Source organism: Mastacembelus armatus, chromosome 17 (genome assembly GCF_900324485.2).
Source record: "Mastacembelus armatus chromosome 17, fMasArm1.2, whole genome shotgun sequence".
Taxonomy (NCBI): Eukaryota; Metazoa; Chordata; class Actinopteri; order Synbranchiformes; family Mastacembelidae; genus Mastacembelus; species Mastacembelus armatus.
This window is the reverse complement of record NC_046649.1, coordinates 8047925-8070240: the sequence shown is the minus strand read 5'-3', so window position 1 is coordinate 8070240 and position 22316 is coordinate 8047925. Positions and strand designations below refer to the sequence as shown.

Here is a 22316-nt window from a genome sequence, read left to right as displayed (position 1 = left end):
TTTATAACAGTTTCACACCAGTGATGAAGGTGTACCCACTGGACTTTTCACTTTCTGAACAGATTAAAAGCATGTGATCTTTTTCTGTTTTATCCCACTGAGCACAATAGACCATTGCCTTAAATGAAAGAATATTCAATCATGAACAATTTTATCAGAGAAAGTATGACAAAATGGAACTTTTTGCCTGAGGCGCCTGCAGCCTCTGTACAAAAGCACCTGACCAAATTTTATTCCCACTGCAGTAGGATCGACAAATTGCTCTGTGGTTTAAAAGTCTTTGTTTTAGTTTAGGTACCTTTTTTTAAAATTCTGATGGCCAAAACCCACATACTCAGACTTACTGTAAGAACATAAAAACCAGCTTCTCTTCAAATAAGACACACACAGAACACAAGTTGGTTTTCATGCAGCGGATTCATGAATAGTAATAGTAAAATAATTTTAAAAAAAAAAGAATAGTGAGTAAAACTAAATTCATCAAACCAGCTTCAGATCTGTTTTGCAAAATATTTTGCACGTTTATGAAAGTAGGACAGCTTTGAAACATTTACCCAATTGTTAACACAAACTTTCAGGCTATACTTTTATCCTGCATAATTTAGTGTAAAAAACACAAAATGAAAAAAAAAAAAAAACATGGATAATAGTGACTCAAGTGATCAAATTTAAAGCTCCATCGCTGATTCTTGATCATTTGGGAGCGGCAGCAAAAGCTGAAAACACAATATTAACATATTGTCACACTTTGGTGTTGGAACAGCACTGCACAGCACAGTGTTAAATAAACTCTATTATTAATTTAAAACAAAAAAGTGTTTATATCTTTCTACTGTTCACATATGAATACAGTTTAGTGTTGATTTAACACTGGAGATTTTGCTCTGTGGACAGTGGGTTTATCGCATGTTTTGCAGAAAACAGCTGCCGGCTTTAGCTGAAAAACTAATCAGTTTCAGTGAACACAGCTGTGGGCCTGAAAACTGAAACATTAAGTAAAAGATACAAAAAGATACTATTGGGTGGGGACATAATTATTTGGTAAGGACATGCCTATGATGTGGAATCCAGTAAATACCTCAATGAGGTATTATCAAGGAAATGTACAGTACGACAATTGTTAACGTTCAAAGGAAATAGCAAAAGAGTTACCAAACTGAATGCAGTTTGTAAGTAGAGTAATAAATTTCCACCTCTGTCAGACAGAAAGACAGTTACAGGGCACAGAGGGTTTATTTCGGGCTCTGACATAACAGATCTATGCTGTGTCTCTGCCTGAGGAAGACATTTTTTATTCACCTCCCTTGAACTGTCTTACCCTGTGCTCTGCTGATCTGTTCATTTTCCCTGTGAAAGGAGTGGGAGCACGCAACCGTTCATCTGGCATGTTCAGCACTTGAAATGTCCATGTCAATAGGCCAATATCTGTGATTTAGATTAGACAACCCCTCGTGCTATAAGAAACGGTTAATTCATCTAAGATCCTTCAAAGTGTTGATACCATTCCCTTATCACTGTCACACAGATGGTAATCAAGCGAGCCACTTCACCGTGCTACAGTCATAGTTTCATATCTCGTATGTGTCCCCTCCATGTCTCTCGCCTGTTTGTTTTTCTCTCTCAGTCAGCATCAATCCAGCTGATCACTGTCTCCCACTCACCTGATGATGTGGAAGATGGCTGATATGAGGAGCTCATTGTAGATGGCCACAGCCATGTAACGTGGCTCGTGAAAAGCCGAAGGGACTGTTCGGACGGCATAGCACAGGTACACACCCCACAGCAGGAACAGGAACTCCGCTGGCAAATAAAACGCACAAACAACAAAAATGTTACAGAGATGGTCAAAGGGCATTGAAGGCTTCTTAATTGTTTTCACTGTCTTAAAGTAAATCTTCACTTCCCATTGAAAAAATAAGATTCCTTAGCATATAATTCCTCCTCTGATCCTAATATTTGTTTTGTGACACATTCTCTATCTCTCCAAGAGCTAGATTAGCTTAGCTTAGCATAAAGATATAAAGCAGCTAGCCTGGCTCTGAATAAAAGTTTAAAAAAAAAAAAAAACATGACACCCCTGAAGCTTGTTAATGAAAAAGATTTATCTTTGTGTAGTCGATACAAATGAAAAGAAATGTAAAACTGAAAATGTCTGATCTGAGCAGGTGGTTAATTCATTTCCCAGGAGGACATGATGGTACAGCATCTGGCAACTTTGTGTGATAACAGAACCCAGTATTGTTGCTTTTCTGTTTGTCTGTGGATTAAATAAATGAGACATAACATGTTGAACAGTGAGTTTTGAAGGTGTTGTTAGGTGGACTGGACCAGCTGTTAGCCCGTTTCCAGTCTGTATGCAAAGCTCCAGTAGGTTAATGACATCCTGGCTCCAGGTCAGGACTTAACGCACAGACACAACAGACATGAAATAACATGTTTTCAAAATGGATAGAATATCTGTTTAAATGCTTGTTCAGTGAAAGCAGCGCTGTTCCCTGAATGTGGAAAAACTGGCAAAGGTTGGTCCTTAACCCTGCTGTCAATGCGTGCTGATGGGCAATGATGTCATTTTAAATGTAGCTCTTTCTAAATTCCACGTGTTTGCAGCGTTTCGCCCCAGTGAGGCAGCTGCTCCATCGACATCATGTTGACACGTCTCTGCTGTCATCGAATCACACCAAGGTCACACATCCCTGCTGCAATTTACAGATTTAAGGATGGATTTAAAACACTGGCTGTCTGCACAGTTACCAAAATACTTCAGATACTAATACAGCACCATACATTCACGCAGATAGCTCATTATCATCTAAAGTGAAAAGAAATGAAATCCTGAAGAACATTTGGTGCAAAAATCAATAGTAATTATTTTGAATGTGGTGAAGAAGGTTCCTTAAGGGTTGATACACTCAAGAGGTATGAAATTATGTCTTGGAGAAATCTAATATATTCTTGTATTTGCCTGGTATAGAACAATTAGATGATGCCTCTTTCACTGCTAGTAAAAAAAATAATATATTTTCCCATAAAGTGTATTTCAGTTATGATATGCTGTATATGAAATGAACAACATAACATCAGCTTGTTTGCTTGTTTTGCAGACAGGAAAAAGCGCCAAGAAACTGTGCCAAGGACTGTGTTTGCATATGAGTCCATAAAGTCTTTACAGTGATTACAGCACATTCATATTCATGAATAGACGTAGTCTATAAATCATAACTAATTATGTGATACTTAGCCTCTGAATGGGGATGCATGGAGAGCTACTTGCAAGAGGGAAAGCAGAACAATTCCAACTGCAATGCGGATTAATTGCAGATTCAAATTAATTGCGTATTGTTGACTTTATCAATAGTGTTTTGCATCAGCTCTCTTTTGTTTCACATTTCAGGACAAAATGAATGAGGATGATTTATTCAGTTTTAGATAGACATGTGTTCCCTTGTCAGCATTATGACAAAAGCAATTGGATTAATTCTCACGAGCGTGGTACAGTGTTGCACCACGGCTTGTGGACGGCTAAAATCTCCCAAGCAGCATCATGGGGTGCTTCCTGTCCTTCAACATAGCCTGAGCACACCAGCACGTTTTCACTGGCTGTCAGAGAAAACAGCAGGGCCCCCTCATTTCCTATCTTGTCTAGTACCCACACAGATGCACACTGACACACACACAACACAGATGCAGAAGCACAAACAGAGAGATTTATGTTTCAATCCATTTAAAGCAGTGTGTTTGTGCGAGGTTGTCACCACTCTCCACACACACTCTCCACACACACACACACACACACGCACTAAAGTGCTGTTCCTCTGTCCTGTCTCCAGTGTGTCCTTTCACCAGCTCTGTTCCTCTCAAGTCCCCCCCTCTCCTCAGCTGGTGGAAAACTCTCTGCATCGTTGCCCACATCCCTACACGCTCCATACTTCACAGGCTCCTCTCTTTCTTTTTTCCTGCCACTTCCATCTCTCTGCCTATTTCTATCAGTTTTAAGAGACAGACCAAGCATCTCTCAGGGATCCATCCTTTCCTTCGTTCCAAACTGGATTAGTCTCCCATGCTGTCAGCCTGGTTTCTCAGAGGTGCCCATCACTGCCTCCTGCTTCAAGAATCTGTCATTAGGAGGCAACTGTAAAGCACACACAAGAGTGTGATTCTTCAGGGGTACTCAAAGGGAAAAAAACAGCAACTCCTAAACAAGCTGATGACTCCTAATGCTTGTCGTGTGAAGAGCATTTCTATTCTAAATTCTGTTCATTTTAAGGGCTATACAAAAGTTGTTTTTCTTTTTGCTAAAGGACTGATTGTTTGTGTGCTTTAGGGGACAGAGTCTTTGCTCTTCTTCTTTGCTCTTCATTTGCCTTCATATGTTTTATGACGTTCCATAATATATTACACTATTTTATTGCCTAGTTAAAACAAGATGTGCTCATCCTCTGGAAAGTCCTTGGAGACATGCATGTGGTAGAGAGCTATTAAAATAAATATATAATAACATTTCTCTCTTGTGGCATTCTGCTTTCATCCTAGTGGCAGCCCTGGTTTCTTTAAGAGAAGGGTACTTCATCTTGTTTATTAGGGCTTTCCATTGTTAACCTAACACACAGTAAAACTGAAAGTTACATTAAACAATGCAAAACATCATCAAAATTCACAGCTGCATCCATTTAACCTCAGGTTCAGATCAGCATTCTTTCTTTTAATGCTGCTTCGAAGGCAGGGCACTGAATAGTCAGATCCATTACAAGACAATGGTGCCTTTTGGCAAGCACACACTGTGTTTTGTGCTTTGGAGCATTTTATGACTGTTGGAAGTAGTAGCTCTATTTATCTCCAACATAATGCACATCAAAACAGAGGAGAATATCACAATTACTGTATATAAGATCAAGATTCCCTGCCCTGTACCTGCTGTTTCTATCAGACATGATTTGCCACTTGACCAACAATGGATGTATGTGCTTAAGACTCTCTTAGAATTTCAAGACGCAGCTTAACAAATTTGCCTTCGCCTCTATTTGTGTGCACACATTTGCTGCTGGTATTGTCAGCTTTCATATGCATAGGAGAGAACGGCACTGAATAAATTAAATGGAAATGGTTCTTTTTCACTTCAGAAAACTCAAATCTGTGAGGTTGGAAAGTGCCCTTTTGTGACCATCAGTTTCTAAAACCTCACACTGTTTATCATTTGACCACGCTGACATTTCATCCTCAGCATTTCATACATTATGCCTTAAAAACCTGCTTTCAGGGATGTGGTCAGTACCAGTAAAACCGTTTGCAAAGACACATCCTCAATAATGTCTGTTAAAAACATCTTCTTATGTTTCCTTCAGATATGTATTTGCTGAATGCAGCATAGCTTTAGAAACATTGGGAAATGAATACAATTCTAGCATTTACAACCAAAATGTTTAAGGAATCACTAGTCATACCAGGCAGTTTTTCAGCTACACCCTATCCACAGCTTATTCCAAGGGGAAAGTAAACATAATCTTAAGCTGTACCCAGGCAGCCTGGACACAAGATACAGTATAAGCCCAAAAGCTCCTTATAGTTAAGTGTTAAGTACCATCACAGTTTCCTCCTGCTGAATGATTTCGTGTCCTGGGATGACACACTCACCAACAGACATCATGTAGTCCCATCGGTCCAGCAGACACATGCTAAACTGCAGTCCCTCTGGGGTCAGGCCCGCAGTGATCAAGGCCCGGCTCAGCTCGGGGTTCTGGCACACAGCCGAGGTCCAGGCCACCAGGAACCACAGCACCACCAGCAAAATCACTGCCAGCAATCGAAGGACCCGCCAGCTGGTCATATAAGGTGTCCTCTGAGCCGTGCGGGACAGAAACACCTTTAACACCCTGTGAGAGGGAGATAGAGGAGAAAGAGGTAGCCTGAATGATGGAGCCTGCTGGATGAAAGTGTGGTGAGCAGCTAAGTTGAATAAGAGATGCTCTCCCTGCCACTGACAACTCACGCCCCTGCCTGTTTCTCTTATTAAAATGCCCACTTGAATTAAAAAGAGGACAGAGAGAAGAAGGTACTGTTATTCCAGTTCATTCATATTTGTTATGTATGGTTGGTTTAATTAATGATGTAATAACTCTTGTGCTGCAGGGTGAGTTAAAGAGATGGCAAAGGAAGTGAAGAAACAAATACAGAAGCAAAGCAACAGATTTTTTTTTTTTTTTTGCTCAGATTCAGAAATTGTATAAATCGAAGGGAATAATAACCACTGAGAAATGTCTTCAGGCTGTCAGTGTTTTTAATTTGCTGCATCCAGAAGCAGTTTATTTATAGGTTGCACTGTATTTACTGTATTTTTCTGCATGTACACAAGACAATACCACCTCTGTAAAGGGAATTTAAATGTACCACATCAGCTGGAATAGTCAGAGAAGCATAATGTGATCTGATGCTACACCTATATGGGGACAAAGATAGCATGTAATTATATAACTATCACCATCCAATTATACAGGAAAGTAGTCAGTTCTCTATTTGCTGTACTCATCCGCTCTCTCCTGAGCAGAGAGATTCAGTGGGACCAGGCTGTAAGAACCTGCCCCCAGGCAAACCTCACACCCGGCGAGCTAAGAAAAAAGTCAAATTGGTAATTTTGTCAAGGGAACACTCTGGCCAGCCTTTGACCCCTTTCTCCTATCTCTCCAACACTTGCTCAGAGCTGAAGAGCAGGGCATGAGTGTGTATGTGTGCGTGTCTGAATGAATAAATACAGCAGGCGCTCTTGTGAAATTCAAATGTGGTTATTGGCAGGACTGCCAGTACGTGTGTGTGCACCCATGTCTGCAGTCTGAGAGGGAGCGGAATTATTAAGACTTGGAAAGGGCTAACTCATAGGGCAAGTTAATATGAGGAGAGGAGACAGGAATGGTGAGGAGTGAGAAGCGAGAGGAAAGAAAAGGTGAGGAGGAAATATGGGAAGAGAGTAGAGAAAATCTAAGACAGGAAGGGAGGGGAGGTGAGAGAAGGAGAATAGAGGCGATGGAAAGGAGGTAGGAAGAGAGGCAGTGGAGAGATCATTTGAAGTAAGGATAGAATAAGAGACAAGAAGACAAGAAAAGGGTTTGAAAGGAGATGAGAGGAGAGGAAAGGATATGATAGACAAGGAGAGTAGATAGGGAAAGCATAGGCGATAGGAAGAAAGTAGACAACCAGAGGAAGCAGAGGAGAGGATATAGAATGTGGATACAAGGAGGGGATAGGATGAAAAACGACAAGAACAGACAAGAAGAGGAGCAGAACGAAGATGAGAGTAGACAAGGAGTGTAAAGGCTTGCCTGTTTTTAGTTTTATCTTTATCTATTTGCTTTCACTTCAGTATTTTCATTAGCAATAGGAATATTTAAGAAATATTTAAGAAAAAAAAGGTTTATATCTCACTCATGGTTTTATCCCATTGCTTTAGTTTTTGTTTTAGTTTCAGTACCTGTACAGTTTGAGGACGACAGTGCCGTACATGATAGCAAAACCCAGGAGGCGAACCCACCGCAGGAGGATACAGCGAAACACACTGGGATGGAAGTACAGGATCATCACCTGCAGAGCAGCACAGAAGAGTTAGTGTTTACACTGTAAAACACACACACACACACACACGCGCGCACACGCACGCACGCACACACACACACACACACGCACACACACACACACACAAACACACACACACCCTCACACACACACACACGCACACACACACAGATAATATTTTTTTTCCCCTGCGAGCACCAAATCTTTCACATCCACTCCTGTCATATTCTTCTCATATTCAGAAAGAAAAATGAGATGAGTCCGCCTGCATGTGTGAACCAGTGCTGGAGGCAGATTTGGCCACACAGATATCTCACACCTCCACAGCTCCCACAGATTAGCTGTATGTTTTTCATATGTCAGATGTCTCAACACATTAGATATGGGAATTTGAAGGGTTAATTTCCATATCTCAGTGATTTAACATCCTCCACAAGTGAGTATGTGTGACTGATTTATTTGCATGTTGATTTGCATTTGACTGTGCATGAACATTTTCCAGCTAGCACATGTGCACACGAGGTTATCGTTTTTGTCACTGCCTGATTTTCAGTAGAGCTGAGAATTTAACAGTGGCTGGCAGCCTATCATTTTCTGCTTGGTGTGAGGTTTATTTGCACCTATTATAGTTAAAGACGAGGTTGCGACAGGGTCTGAAGAGACAAGTCGTATGCCAAGCTGTGAAGATTATAGCCCCCATTTGCACTTCTATTACAGCTTCATTTCATTTCACTAGTGTGTATCTCAGCAGGACACCACATGTCAAATCATAAATGACCTGAGTGAAGCTGAAGAGCCAGTGCAATGACTCTGTGCTTCTTTCCAGTGAAGCAAAGAAAACCTGTTTCACTCACCTATTAGATGCATACTCTTTGTATTGCTAATGCATGAGTGCTTCCTCAGTCTTGCTGTTTAAATGTACTCTGCTTTAATTCACACAAAGCATGCAAGGATACTCAAGTTTAAACATGTGATTACTGCCTGTTAAAAGCCTCACTTAAGCCAAGATTGTTGCATGTTGGAAGCCACCTGACCGATGATGCAAATAAAAAATGAATCATGTTTCAACCACCTGCCACTGTCTTTGATATTAGTGCTTAAACCTGCATTATTTGATTGTTGTGGCCACTTGGAGTAGATGCAAGTTGTAAACACAACTCAAATATACTGTCAGATGATATGGCATGTAGTGGCTTGTTTATGCAGTGAGTAGTCCATTAATTTGAAACACTTTCAGTCGACTTGATGAGTGGAAGTCTAATCTTCGCTGTCATTTCTGCTCTGATTTAAAACAAGGACTATTTGACAACTTGCTCTTTCTGGTCAGTGATCCAACTGCTAAATGTTCACCAACTGGTTGTTATCTTGTTGTTTGGTGCTGGGCAGGTGGGGTACAGTGGGTTTTTATGCTGAACACATGCCTGCTGCAACAAGCCTGCCAATTTAAATGATGATATGAATCCATGTGCAATATGCCACATACAAGATGTTAAAAATTACTCTAGGAAAAAAATTAACCCTTTACAATGTGACAAAATGATATATCCTATAGGTTTCGTTTAGGCCTAAAAACAGCTTGGTTAGGTTTAAAGAACCAGCACTTTGGGTTAAAACATCCATCCATTATCTTAGTCCTAACCAGGGTCACAGGGATCAGCTGGAGCCTATCCCAGCTCTCTTTGGGTGAAAGGCAGGGGTCCACCCTGGACAGGTCCCCAGTCCATCACAGGGCCACATAGAGACAAACAACCTCACACACTCACACTCACTCCTATGGGCAATTTAGAGTCACCAACCAACCTGACATACATGTTTTTGGACTGTGGGAGGAAACCAGAGTACCTGGAGAAAACCCACACAAGCACAGGGAGAACATGCAGACTCCACACAGAAAGGTCCCTGATGGGTTTCAAACCAGGAACCTTCTTGCTATGAGGAAACAGGGCTACCCACCAAGCCACCATGCTGCCCTGGGTTAAAACAGGTAAGCCTATACTGTTAAGGTTAGATAATACTACACAACACTTATGGACAGTGCTAAAAGAAATAGTTTTGGCCTGGTCAGTTTAAAGTGTGGGCTGTCGTGTTAAAGTCGATCCATCCACACTCACCCCCCTCCTCTGTGTTGCCCATTGTACAACAGCATCACATGATCTCCTCCTTTGTTATAATCATAATTACCTTAACCACAGCGAAGCACTGTCACTCAAACATAAACGTTAATATAAGGAATTTGCTGTAAAGACTAAGGTTGCCTCACCCGAGTCTAGCACTCAGGCTCACATGGCTTAAAAATAAATTGTAGCTATAAGTCATAATGAGCTGCTAACAAACCTATAAGATCATTTTTTAAAGGATGATCTCGCCTGTTTAACCTTTAACTGCCTGTGAACAAAAACAGTTATGAAACAAGCTGTCAAACCAACAATGAAATGCACTGAATTATTTGTAGAGCTGCAGATTCAGCCAATAAATAATTATCTGTGAATTTACCACTATGATGACTCTTTTCACATTATTTAACTTTACTAGAGGCTTTGTTAATATAAAAATCACAAAATACAGACAAGGGCATAACTTCTTGTGTATTGTTGGGTAGCTGCCTGCATTTCTCATAGATTCTTTAGTCCTCTTCCTACCTAATATGTGCTGGGTCATGTAAACACAACATAAGGGCAACAGTTAATGTATAGATGGATGGTTGAATACTTTGATATCCATAATATCTCACACTAAATATCCAGCTCTGAGAGGTTGTTTGGGGAAATGTATTTAACAAAATAAAAATGCTTTTTTTCTGTGGTTTTTTTCTGCTTAAAAGTCATCAGTAATTGAATATCTTAGTTTTCCAACATGACCTCAAACAACTGCAAAGCTGTAATAAAATTACAACCCTGAGGAGTACAGTCTGTGATTTATTACTGTTCTTACGTTGCACTGGCAAACAAGAGAAAGCAGCTATCCAGAATAATTAAGAAACATCAGCACCTGTAAATCCTTTTGCTCAGAAAAGAACAGAACATCTGTGGCAAACTTAACTAAGCAAGCAGCCAACCCTGAGGCTATAACTGTCTGGATATATAATGTGTTAAAAGAAAGGAGACACTAAAGTGTATCTGGGAATATGAATAAAAATGTGCACTCTGTATTACTGCCAGTGGAAATGTATGGTAAAGTGTACATTATGGTAAAAAGACAGGAAAGAATAGAAAATTTGCCACTGTGTCAAGAGCTACACGTAAAACAGATGTTCATGATGAGACAACACAGGATCATGAGCAGAGAACTAAACTGCGGCTTGTTTCTTGCTTTGGATCATCGTAATTCTGCCATGTTTGTTCAGTAATCTACAACTGGTGAGAGATATTTCAAACATTTTCCCAAAATCTACATGGGTACACAATTATACTCTCCTAACATCTTGAGTCTGTCCACTCACAGACATCTCTCTCACCTCCTGATTAGAAAGTGGCAAAAGGCACAGACACAAAACACAGAGCAGCAGCAGCAGCAACAGTTTCCTTACGTCCACACTCCTCATCAAGACCTCAGCGTGCAAAAGTCTGTCATTGGTATGCTGATCATGAGAGAACAGGGAGCCAAGTGCATTTTATACCCAAGAACACGAATTATAGCTGTTCCTTTTTAATGCTCCACTACTGCCTGTGAGTCACTGTTGCGGCTCAGTATCTCATAAATTAGTTGGTTTATGGAAGACAGACAGGTATGTAGTAAAAGAATGGCTTTCATTTGATCCATTTTGAAAAGAAAATTAATATTTTCATATTTCAAAGAAAGTGAAAGTTTCAAAATTACAGTGATTTTATGAATGACATTATCATCATAATACAAAGAATGTCTTTTCCTGGAAAAATGAAGATTTGTGGATCGCAATTAAGTTTAGAAATCTACCAATGTTATTCACAACTTAATTTGTACACAAACAGTTTTTATATATTGTGGTCAATGAACTAATATTTTAAACCGACCCTCATTAATTTTGTGGCCACTTGGGGAGGAGCACAACAAACTCTATACACGTCTACATATTATCACTGTATAAAGTTGATATGGTGTGGTACTGTAGTAAACTGTGGCTGATGGAGCCATCAAACAGTCAGGAGACAAAATTAGCAGTTGTGGACACTCATCAAATGAAAGTCCAATAGTCACGGCTCTTTCATCTCTGTTTTGCTTTTGTGAAGGAAATATCTTTAGCTGCTACAGGACATTCACCTGCAACTCACAAACCTTGTGTCTATATATATGTATGTAGTTATTTTATGCATTCTTTATATACAAACACTTATTAAAAACCTAATACAAAATGACATTAAAGTATGTCTTTTTGTATTAATTTAATTGGATAATTACTATAGTAGCACCTGTCCAGGGTGGACCCCTGCCTTCGACCCAAAGAGAGCTGGGATAGGCTCCAGCAGATCCCTGTGACCCTAAATAGGAATAAGTGAGTATAGATGATGGATGTGGATATAATAGCAATTATATTTAACCTCTCTGCTTCTATGAAGCAACAAACTGCTCAAATCAGGTGACTGTGAAATCAAAATCATAAACAGAAGTGTAGAGAACAGATAGGGAGAAAGAGCAACACACAGACCAAATATCAAAACAGGCAATATATTTCTTTACAAACCCTCCCTGCTTCACTGTTGGGGGCAGTCGTGGCCTAATGGATGGAGAGTCAGACTTGTAACCCGAAAGTTGCGAGGGAAGTGGGGCAGAGTGAATAGCCAGTGCTCTCTCCACCTTCAATACCATGACTGAGGGTGAGACCCTTGAGCAAGGCACCAAACCCCCCAACTGCTCTCCGGGCGCCACAGCATTGGCTGCCCACTGCTCCGGGTGTGTGTACACGGTGTGTGTTCACTGCTGTGTGTGTGTGCACTTTGGGTGGGTTAAAATGCAGAGGGGAATTTCCCAGTTTGGGATGAATAAAGTAAATTCTTAATCTTAATCTATCTTATTTATCTCCCTTTAGTCCTCTCGTCTCTAGGCCTCACTCTTGCTAACCTGTGGTCCACACTGGAAACATGCCTGGCACGTTCATCTTTTTGCCTCCTGAGCAAACATCCAGAGCTTTCCAGCTCTCTGGTCGAACAACAATAAATCACTCCTGCAAATACGAGATATAAGTAGGCCACACTGTTTCTTACACCCACATTCATAAATTCAGCGATGCAAATGCACATGCACACAATCGCATACCCATAAATCCACTTAAACACACTGATAATCCATCCTGCATTTACACATACACTCACACACACACACCCACCCACACACCCACGCACACACACCCTCACACACACACACACACACACACACACACAGTAACAACATCCACACAGACGGACATAGTGGGACACCTTTTCTCCAGCACTACCTGTGGACTACAAAGTCACAAGGGACTGCAGAATAAAAAGCCATGTCTTTATACCATCCTGAAGACAGGGTGGCCCTCCTGGTTTGCATCCAACCTCCTATGCCTTCTCCATCAATTAATCAGCAGATGTATTTTTAAAACAAGTTGTGCTAGAACTTGATGGACTGTTTAAAAATGCATTGAGCACCAGAGTAGAGCAACTGCACCAAGCTTAGCTGAGGAGGCTTGTGGCAGCAGGAAAAAAAAAGAAACAGAAGCAGAAACAAACCTTAAGTCTGTGGGAGAGACAGACACAAAGGTGAGATGGAGCGGGTGCATGCAGAGGGGGTAATAAAAGGAAAACATGAGGTAAGGATGGGGGCACAGAAAAAGTAGAGACAAGCAGGAAATGTGCTAAGAAATGCAGAAAAAGAAGGAGAAACAGCAGAGCACAGGGAAAAAGAGACCCTTGAGTCTATCCAAGTGTGTGTGAGCATAAGAGTGGCAGGATATTTTTGGGGAGGTATTTTTGGTACTTGAGTTATCCTTGGGGTGAATGGAGGAGAGGCTGGATGGATGGGTGCAAAATCAAATCCATTTGAGCATCACAGCAGAAAAATATGCAAAGCATGGTCACATAAGGATAAACCTACAACACCTGAGGCTTTTTATCTGCTGCAACAAAACTACCAGGCATTCCATTCAAATGCAAATATCTTTCTTTTGGTAACACTCCAGCAACTTTAGAATACGAACAGTCGAATGCGATGAAGCTCTTTCTTCTCAACAGATTTCTTTATATATATATATATTTAAAAATGGCTAACATCCAGCCATCAGACTTTGTGTTTGAGGACAGCAGCGGCTCACTGTTGGCATTCTGTGCAAGTATTGAAAGGGAGCGAATTCCCCGGTTACATCAGATCTCTGTGTTACATGGCACACAGGTTTCTTCCATCTGTTTCCCTTCTAAAGATGGGCTTCTGACGCAGCACTCCAGGTGCACTGTGGGATGTGTGCACAAGTTATAATACACATGTATACAATGCACGCTGGCACCCACCCACGTGGACCAGCTCACATACAGACAACACAAAGGCTGGCAAAGGAGCATGTACAATAATACAAACTCATACTGTACATGCTCATGCTGTCCAACTCTGTTATTGATGATCAGAACTACAGTACTATAACAACACCTATTGTAGAGGAAAACTGTGAATCAAGTAGGAGGGTTTACCATCTGGTTTGAATAGTAAGGTATTCTGTTCTGAATATAGGCAACAGCCATCACTTTTTATTAAAAGTACTGGTTTAATTCTTTTGGTAAACATTAAAATGAACTCCCCGTCATTTTAAAAATATAATCTTATAAACTGTTATGATGTTATTATGATGCCATTTTTGATGCTATTTATGATATGCATTTTCTCTGTAAAGCCATTGTTACTGGCCATTTTCATGTTGGATTGACTTCAGTATTTAACCAAAGTGAGCTTATTTGTTTGTTGTTGTCTTGGCAAGGGATTTTGGCATGGGTTGCCATTTCCTTCTCCAGTGGACCATGCTATGGGCAATTTCTAATCAACCTGACATACATGTTTTTGGACTGTGGGAGGAAACCAGAGTACCTGGAGAAAACCCACACAAGCACATGGAGAACATGCAAACTCCACACAGAAAGGCCCCTGCTGGGTTTCAAACCAGGAACCTTCTTGCTGTGAGGCAACAGTGATAACCACTAACCACAGTGCTGCTACAAGCTTATTTGACTGATGCATTTCTTACAAATTAGATTTTTGGGCCATACTAAATACTGTGTTTTATCGTTATAAACCACATTATAAAATGATTAGCATGCCAGTGTTATCTTTGTTTAGCATGTCTCCAATATGACCTAACAATTATATTTTCACTAAACCAACATACTGCCATTAAAAAAACACACAAAATTCTATTTGAAAATTATGTTTTTCTTACTCAAACATGGTCAACAACGCATTTTATAGATTGCAAACTTAAACACAGGTTGCAAAATGTGAACATATAATGCTAAAATCAATATTTACTACACATGATTTTTCTATCAAATTAAAATGATCATATCTCGATATTTCCTTGCTATTTTATGCACATCAAACAAAAGCCAGCATAGTGTTTCAAGCCTGAACATTCATCATAAGTTGACAGCAATGATCAACCTGACTTTGTTTTTATTCTGAAACATCTTGGACCCGCCAAGTGATTTGATAATGAGTTAAACTGTGGGTGACATGAGTTCAAAATGGAAACTTACTGGGAAATAGAGCAGTAAAGCCCCAGACAAGATGGCTTCCAGCAGAATGAGACCAGATGTGCGAATGCTCTGTTAATGAGGAAAAAGAAACAATAGACATACCATCAATCACTGACAAGGAGAGTGTAATTTATTTACAGGGTGTTAATATAATACATTACACGTATAGAGTACAGACGGGGGGGCTGCTGTGTTAAGGCTGTGGCATATTCTTCACATCCTGTTGCTGAAAACCTGACATCGCTGTTTAACCTGAGCATTATTAGAAGGAGCTTGCAGTTCTTTGCCACTGCAGGCAAACTCAAATAATAAATGTGTGCCTCTTTCAAAGCAAACAAACACAAAGGGGAGTTAAATATGTATATTTTTATGCTATGCTGCCCCCTGAAATAAGAATATGAGGGACGACAGCTCTTTTCTTGGTTGGATTTAATTACCCATATTACCTCTTGGTAAGTTTTTTTTATGTCTTTTATGTAAATTCAATGGGCTCTAGGGACATTTCTTGTGGACTGTGGGAAATGTGGGAAATTCTTAGGCAACAGCAAAAATTTCTATAAAAAGCACAGCAGAAAATATTCTACTTTGCCTAAGGACTTGTTGTAATTATCCTGCAACACAAGGCTCTTATTTAACTTTATTCTATTAGCACAGTGTGTATTATGCAACAAGCATGTGAGGATTCAAGGGGGGCTGATGGACAATGTGTGGTATATTAAATCTATATAGATCAACGTGATTGTCATTAAGTGGGCACAAATCACAACAAACGTACCTGTGTACCATGTTAGATTAATCTGGTTACATTTTATTATACCAGGCTGTGCAGAAACCAAACGTTCATTTAACAAACTTGGTACTCCCTTGGGTTACACACTGAAACTCATAGAATTCATGGGACAGAAGCTGCACGAAACAGATCTGCTTAATATGGGACAGTTATCTCCTTGCACTTCCAGAGGCACCGTCACTGCCATCTACAATAATGTTTGGTAAAATAAATTGGATTTTAGATTGTATATAAAGGCTTTTGGCACCTATCAATCAGAGAAAATCCTTTGACCCCAGATGTTTCAGTTTCCATTATAAAGAGGTGTGCATATTTTGCTGAGACACATTGACATTTTCAGCTACAGTTAGTGAGGTAATTATAACAGCAGTCTGCACATTTGCATTTTTCTTGCTGATATTCATTATGGTGGAGAAGAGAATACCAAACAGCACAAAGACTTTGCTCCTAGACTGCATGACTGGTTACAACATTGAACATAGCTCTGATGCTAATTAAAAACAATAGTCTGCTTGCAATATCACTTTAGAAAAGCTTAGAAGATTAATTTTTTTGCGGCTTTGTTGTTTTATTCAATAGCCAATCAGAACCATCTGGGTCATGTATCCTAGAAAAAACTTTATAAAAAAACAGAAAAACAGGACATTGTTGCAGACTACCCATACTTTTAGGCACATTTATGTTCTTCTCACCTTGTTCCTCCTGAAGTGGTAGACCAACACCATGCTGGCCAGGTCCAGCACCATGCACAGACCCTGAAAGGAAACCACAGCAAGCCGCAGAGCACCATCCTCCTGCACCAGACAGGGTGTGTCGTCCCGGCAGTAGGGGCAGCCCTCACGGCATGGCAGGCACTTGTTTGACACATCAGAGGTCTCCTGTCTGTGAGAGGCCTGCTCCTTGCCTGTAGATGTGAAGACACTTTAGTTTTCAAATATTTAAATGTTGGTATATTCATTCATGTTCTTGAACTGAAGATTAAAATCATCATGTCTAATCACAACTCAGAACACAGGCCTGATTTATTGTAGTGTTCTCAATGATTATCACTGAAATCAATTTGCGTTTAGCTGTCACACACTGACTTCATATAAAATGCTCAGTTAATCAATTTGAAAGAGTAGAAATGATCAATCCAATAAATCACAAAGCCTTCGGGGTAATCATTAGCAGAGTACAGCCTTTAATTATGCACATGAGGGAATAATGATGGAGGGGAGGATAAAATATTGTGACACTGCTCCCTTCATCACTCTAGTCTGCATAATTGTCATTATGCCAGTATGTGGCACACTTGGTTTATCAAATCTCTTCCTAGATTACTTTTTACAACATCTCATTTGTGAGTGTTCACATTCAGCATGAATTGCATTTTGAAACCTGGATTTAATCAATTACAAGTAAAGAAGCAGAAAATGCCAAGTCTAATTTCCTGAAGTCAAGCTCCTTTTCCACCACAAGGACATTGTGCAGTTCTTATAGAAAGTGATGTTTGATAAGGATGTAATTCCTCTGTCCCAGTCCCAGAGCTCATACAGTATGCAAACACTGTTTGCTGGGATAATGATTAAACAAGTATGAATTTATTCATAGATATATAGATGCTAAGGATTATACCACTAATTTAAGGAATGACACGAATTTCTAAAAAAACAGAGAGAAATAAAGGACAGAGCAGAAAGAGAAAATAAGAAACTCCATTGAAGCTGTCATGTCTTGACTCAGTTTAACACATTTAGCATGAGGCCAGATGCTCGCAGTGATTCCACACTGATCCATTTGGGGTCTGTTGACACGTACAGGCAGCACCTCCCACCCATCAGACTACCTGTCAGGGCTGATCTACAAGAGAGTTTATAATTGCAATAAAAAGTGTTTTTCTGAGATTGTATTTTTAAAACTGCTGCCATGGTTATGGTCTGATGAATTTTCTCCTCAACTGCTGTTACACAATTTCCTCACATTTTATTACCGTGCTTGAAGCAAGTGCAGAACTTGTTCTGCCTTCACGCGCTCATACATTGAACATTTGTATGCAGAAGAGTTAAGAAAATTGTCAGCTGGCTTTTCTCTTATCTTTCTGTTTATACTGTAAGTGTATGGCTTTAACAGACCTCAAGAATTTGTTGTCAGGAGTTTCTATTAACCTTAACCATAACACAATATTGTCAATACAGATAGTGGATAAAAAAGTAAGTGCACATATTCTATAGGTACCTCTGCTCGAGAGATGTTGTAAAATACAAGTCCCTTACTTTCGTAAGTGACCTTTAGTTCTGAACTGAGCCTTTAGCTGACATGAAGATTTTAGAGGAAGCACAAGCCTGAACCATTTTCCAAGATCTAATTAAAGACAAGGTGGGAGCTTATTTGCAAATGCAAATTGTGAATGGCTAATAAGTAGTTCCGTATTACTGAAATATTTTACATGAGAATTTAGAAGGGCTAAATTACTCAAAGCATCATGTGAATTGGCTGCTGTATATTAGCAGACCACATAACTATTTAATATTCTAATTCAGCACATTAATTAGCATGCACAATACACAGGGAGAGAAAAGTGACAAAAGAGTTTTCATTATTGATCAGTGAGATATACTCAAAATCACACACAAAAAAAAAATCTGTGCAAATGTTACATAAAAATCTCCACATCCTGCTTAACAAATGTTTCTGTGTTGCTTAATATTTCAACTTAATTGGTAATGTTCATACATTAGCCTTGAGCAGATCCCCGTGACATTGGTTAAGGAATAAGTGGGTATAGATAATGGATGGATGGATGAATGTTCATTCATCAGCTCTTACATCAGATTTTATTTGGGAGCTATAACATTTTCTGTGCTCACAAATTAACTACTTAATGAATTTCACAAAGTTTTCCATTTATCACAGCAGCTATTGTAGTGGATCTGATTTAACTCCAAATATGGAAAGTAAGGTGTACCCCTTGCTTTCACCCAAAGAGAGCTGGGATAGGCTCCAGCAGATCCCTGTGACCCTAAATAGGAATAAGTGGGTATAGATATTGGATGGATGGATGATCTAGTTATCTGTCAGTTACAGCTATCAAGACAAAATGGCTAAGTGAACAAAACATAGATTGTGATATTCAAATCAAATGTCATGTTTCATGAGGTTCTACTGCTCATTTGCAAATAATTCATTTGTTCATGCAGGCTGTGTTTTTTTCTCTCCATCTTTTCTCCCCTTTGATATGTGTCCTTTTGGCCCTGTTGCTAGGGAACAATACAAATCTGTTTCCAGTCTGTTTTGGGGGATGACAGACAAATTACAGGAGGGGGAAATCAGGGTCACCAGCTCCTGCGACCCAATCAAGCCACAGTGATTTTTAATGACAGGGGTTTGGAAGATGAGTCTCCTCACTGACTGAGCAGTTTGACTGCAGACCTCATCACGGCTGCATTACAATAAAGCTCCAGCTTAGCATATCTTCCCCCTTGGGGTGCTATATTGTTGAAGCTAGGGATGAAAACCACCGCAGTTGCCTGATTATCTCTCTTATCAGGGCCAAGCTTTCTGCCCGGGGACACTGCAGCGCTTTCAGTCAAAGTGTCAGAATACAGATATTTAAATCCAAAGCACGAGCAGGAAAGCAAAGTTAAGGATATACTTGAAAATGTAAAGGTGAAAGTAAGTACATCAGTATAGAAAAGTTTAAAAGATAGGTTATTTGTGCATGTTCAGATTTAACTGTAAGTCATCAGTTCCTTATCGACAGAAACCGTCACAAATTAACACATAAAAGCAGGAACTATATGAATGTGAGAGTGATAGTTGGTTCACCATCAGTTGATAAACCCAACAACGAAACAGCAAGTGTTCAATCATGGCTGTAAAAGCTTTACTTTGTAAGTGAAACTTAGTAAATAAAGAGTTTTAGGGTGGTGTTTTTTTTTTATTTTTTACAGTAATTTGCAAAACCAAAAACAAATGATGAAAGTCAAAGAAATAGATTAAAATGTTTTTGCTCTAAAATGGGAAGGCTGCAAATATCAGCTGACACCCTACAGAGCAAATCAAGCCCAGCTCGTGCTGGAAAAACCCACTGGTTATTCCTCATGTCGTTCTTAAGTGCGAAGCTCTTTGTTTAACATTAATGACTTCACATGGGCATTATTTTACCTTTAGTGGAAAGTAATGGGGGAGCTTTGTGTAACATCAGTGCTTTTTGTCACATTAGCAGTAACCAGAGTTTTCTACTAGACTGCAAAATGTAGTCATTAGTCAGCTAATGTTGGTAACACTGGTAGCTTTCTACTGGAGGCTGCTTTTTGTACAGTTTGTTGCACTCAGGCATCTGTGATGGGAGAGGCAAAGGGTGGTTAGCAATGTTTTATGGTGCTGGTTTGTTTTGCATCTCAATAGACCTTCTAGTGGCTGAAAACAAATCCAGCACCTTTAAATAGTTTTCAAACAATACTGTTCCTTTAGTTTCATATCTTCTGGAAAGATTTAAAAGTCAACTGGAGTTTTCAATAAACTTGCTCTTACATAGTCAATGTCAACTCAAAAGTCCACTGTTTTAAGGTTTTAGGTAGTAAATCTACTATTACATGTCATGTGGTAAGAGAACGTTTGACATACATAACAACTCGTGGGGAGCAGGGTTTATCACATTGTTAGCCAAACCTTATTCAACTTTGCTTCCATATTTTCTCTATTTACACAGTTATCCTACAATCCAACAGGTCTGTGATTCAGATACCACCTGTGGCTCCCAGACATGCTCAGAATAGCAACATGGTAGACATTTCCTCAGAAAGAACAACTGAAATCCTTTGACTGAAGCTTGAGGTTTCATAACCTCATAAGCCTCAGGATACCCATTCAAAGCTATAACAGGAACTTCAAACAAAATGGATGTCAGCTGAAAAAAGAAGTTGTTTTCCTTTTTCTTCTTCTTTTTATTATAGCTAAACCCCCAGTGTTTGCTTTTGAAAGATTCATAGTTTTGATTTGACAGCTCATTGCAATATGTGTTTTTATACACAGAAGGATTTGCAACCCACTTTTAATGCCATTGAGCGCCACTCGGCTTGGATGGTAGAATCCTCTCCTGCACTGGCACTTGTATTTGTCCAACACAAATCCATGGCCAACGATCGGAGTACACTGGGAGGAAGAATACAGAGACAGACGTGCAGATTATTAAAAAAAATCTGGGTTCACCTAATTTGGTCACAATCAGCAAGAACATTATAGGATTTATCACAGAGGTGTGAGGGCAAAAGGGCAGAGCTGTGGCAGAAATTATGGGAATGTGAAACAACAGGATGGAGGATGATTGGTCAAGATGGTGACTACATTTTGCTTCATTGAGTCAAAAAACAGGTACGACTAAAATGATCAGAATAAAATATTTAAGAGTGTAAAAACAAAAAAATCTGACAGTAATCAGATTATTAGTTTTTCTTCCACACATGTTAAACATTTAAAAGGACCAGCTTAATTTAGCTGATAAAAAGTAAGCATGATAATACCAAGTGGTTTTATATAATAGATAGCTGAGACTTCTACAAAGAGCTGAAATGATAAATCAATTAAGGAAGTAGTAAGAAATCATCAAACAATTCAATTCATTTAAAGCTACAGTGTACAACGTTTTTCTACTACAGGTGAGAACTACTACTCTGGCACAGAGGCTTCAAGTTCGTTTTAGCTGCTGGAAGACTCACGGCAGGCACCTAATTATTGTATTACCTGAGAAAACAGTGGAGGGTGTCGTAGATAAAGATGTACATGAATGGCTTGGGTGAACATAACAGAGCAGGGAGAGGGAGGAGTTGGAGTGAGGGGTTGGCTCTTGAGTCTCGTGCTAGAGCGAGCTTTAGCTCCAGGACTCCGATGTTGTAGTTATATTTGCCTTTTTTGAGCGGTAGTACTACGGTAGCAGTAAAAATGTGTTTCACCCAGCATCCCAGGGTGTAAAATCACAAACTGAACAAAGAACAGTTCCTATATGAAGTCATTGCTGGTAATTACGCTTCTTCTCAAAGCCAGTGCAGTGTTTAGTTTAGTTAATGAACTTGTTTCAATCATGTTACTGAGTCTCCTACATGCTCTTCAGCAGCATGAAGCAGCAGACGTCCCAGTTATAAACCTGCCTGGTGTTAGGGGAAATCACAAGGTTTTGCCAAGTAACAGGAAAACTAATTAATATCTAAATTAAGAATTAAGGGTTGTTTGCAGAGTTTGCTTGCATAACTCCAGCTTGCATTGAAGACTGAGAAAGCTACATGGGCTTATACTCCATCTGGAGAATA

At 39.7% G+C, this 22316-nt stretch overlaps 1 protein-coding gene across 1 annotated transcript in view; it reads right to left on the bottom strand.

Annotated features, from left to right (window-relative positions):
- The window catches only part of gpr158b (G protein-coupled receptor 158b), a 52302-nt gene that overhangs the window by 8813 nt on the left and 21173 nt on the right, over positions 1–22316 (bottom strand). The window contains exons 3-8 of the mRNA XM_026314147.1: positions 21063–21165; positions 16722–16933; positions 15240–15308; positions 7457–7566; positions 5629–5867; positions 1662–1800 (exon numbers count right to left, since the gene is read on the bottom strand). Of these exons, the coding sequence (XP_026169932.1) occupies positions 1662–1800; positions 5629–5867; positions 7457–7566; positions 15240–15308; positions 16722–16933; positions 21063–21165 (872 nt within the window). The remainder of the gene's footprint in view (positions 1–1661; positions 1801–5628; positions 5868–7456; positions 7567–15239; positions 15309–16721; positions 16934–21062; positions 21166–22316) is intronic.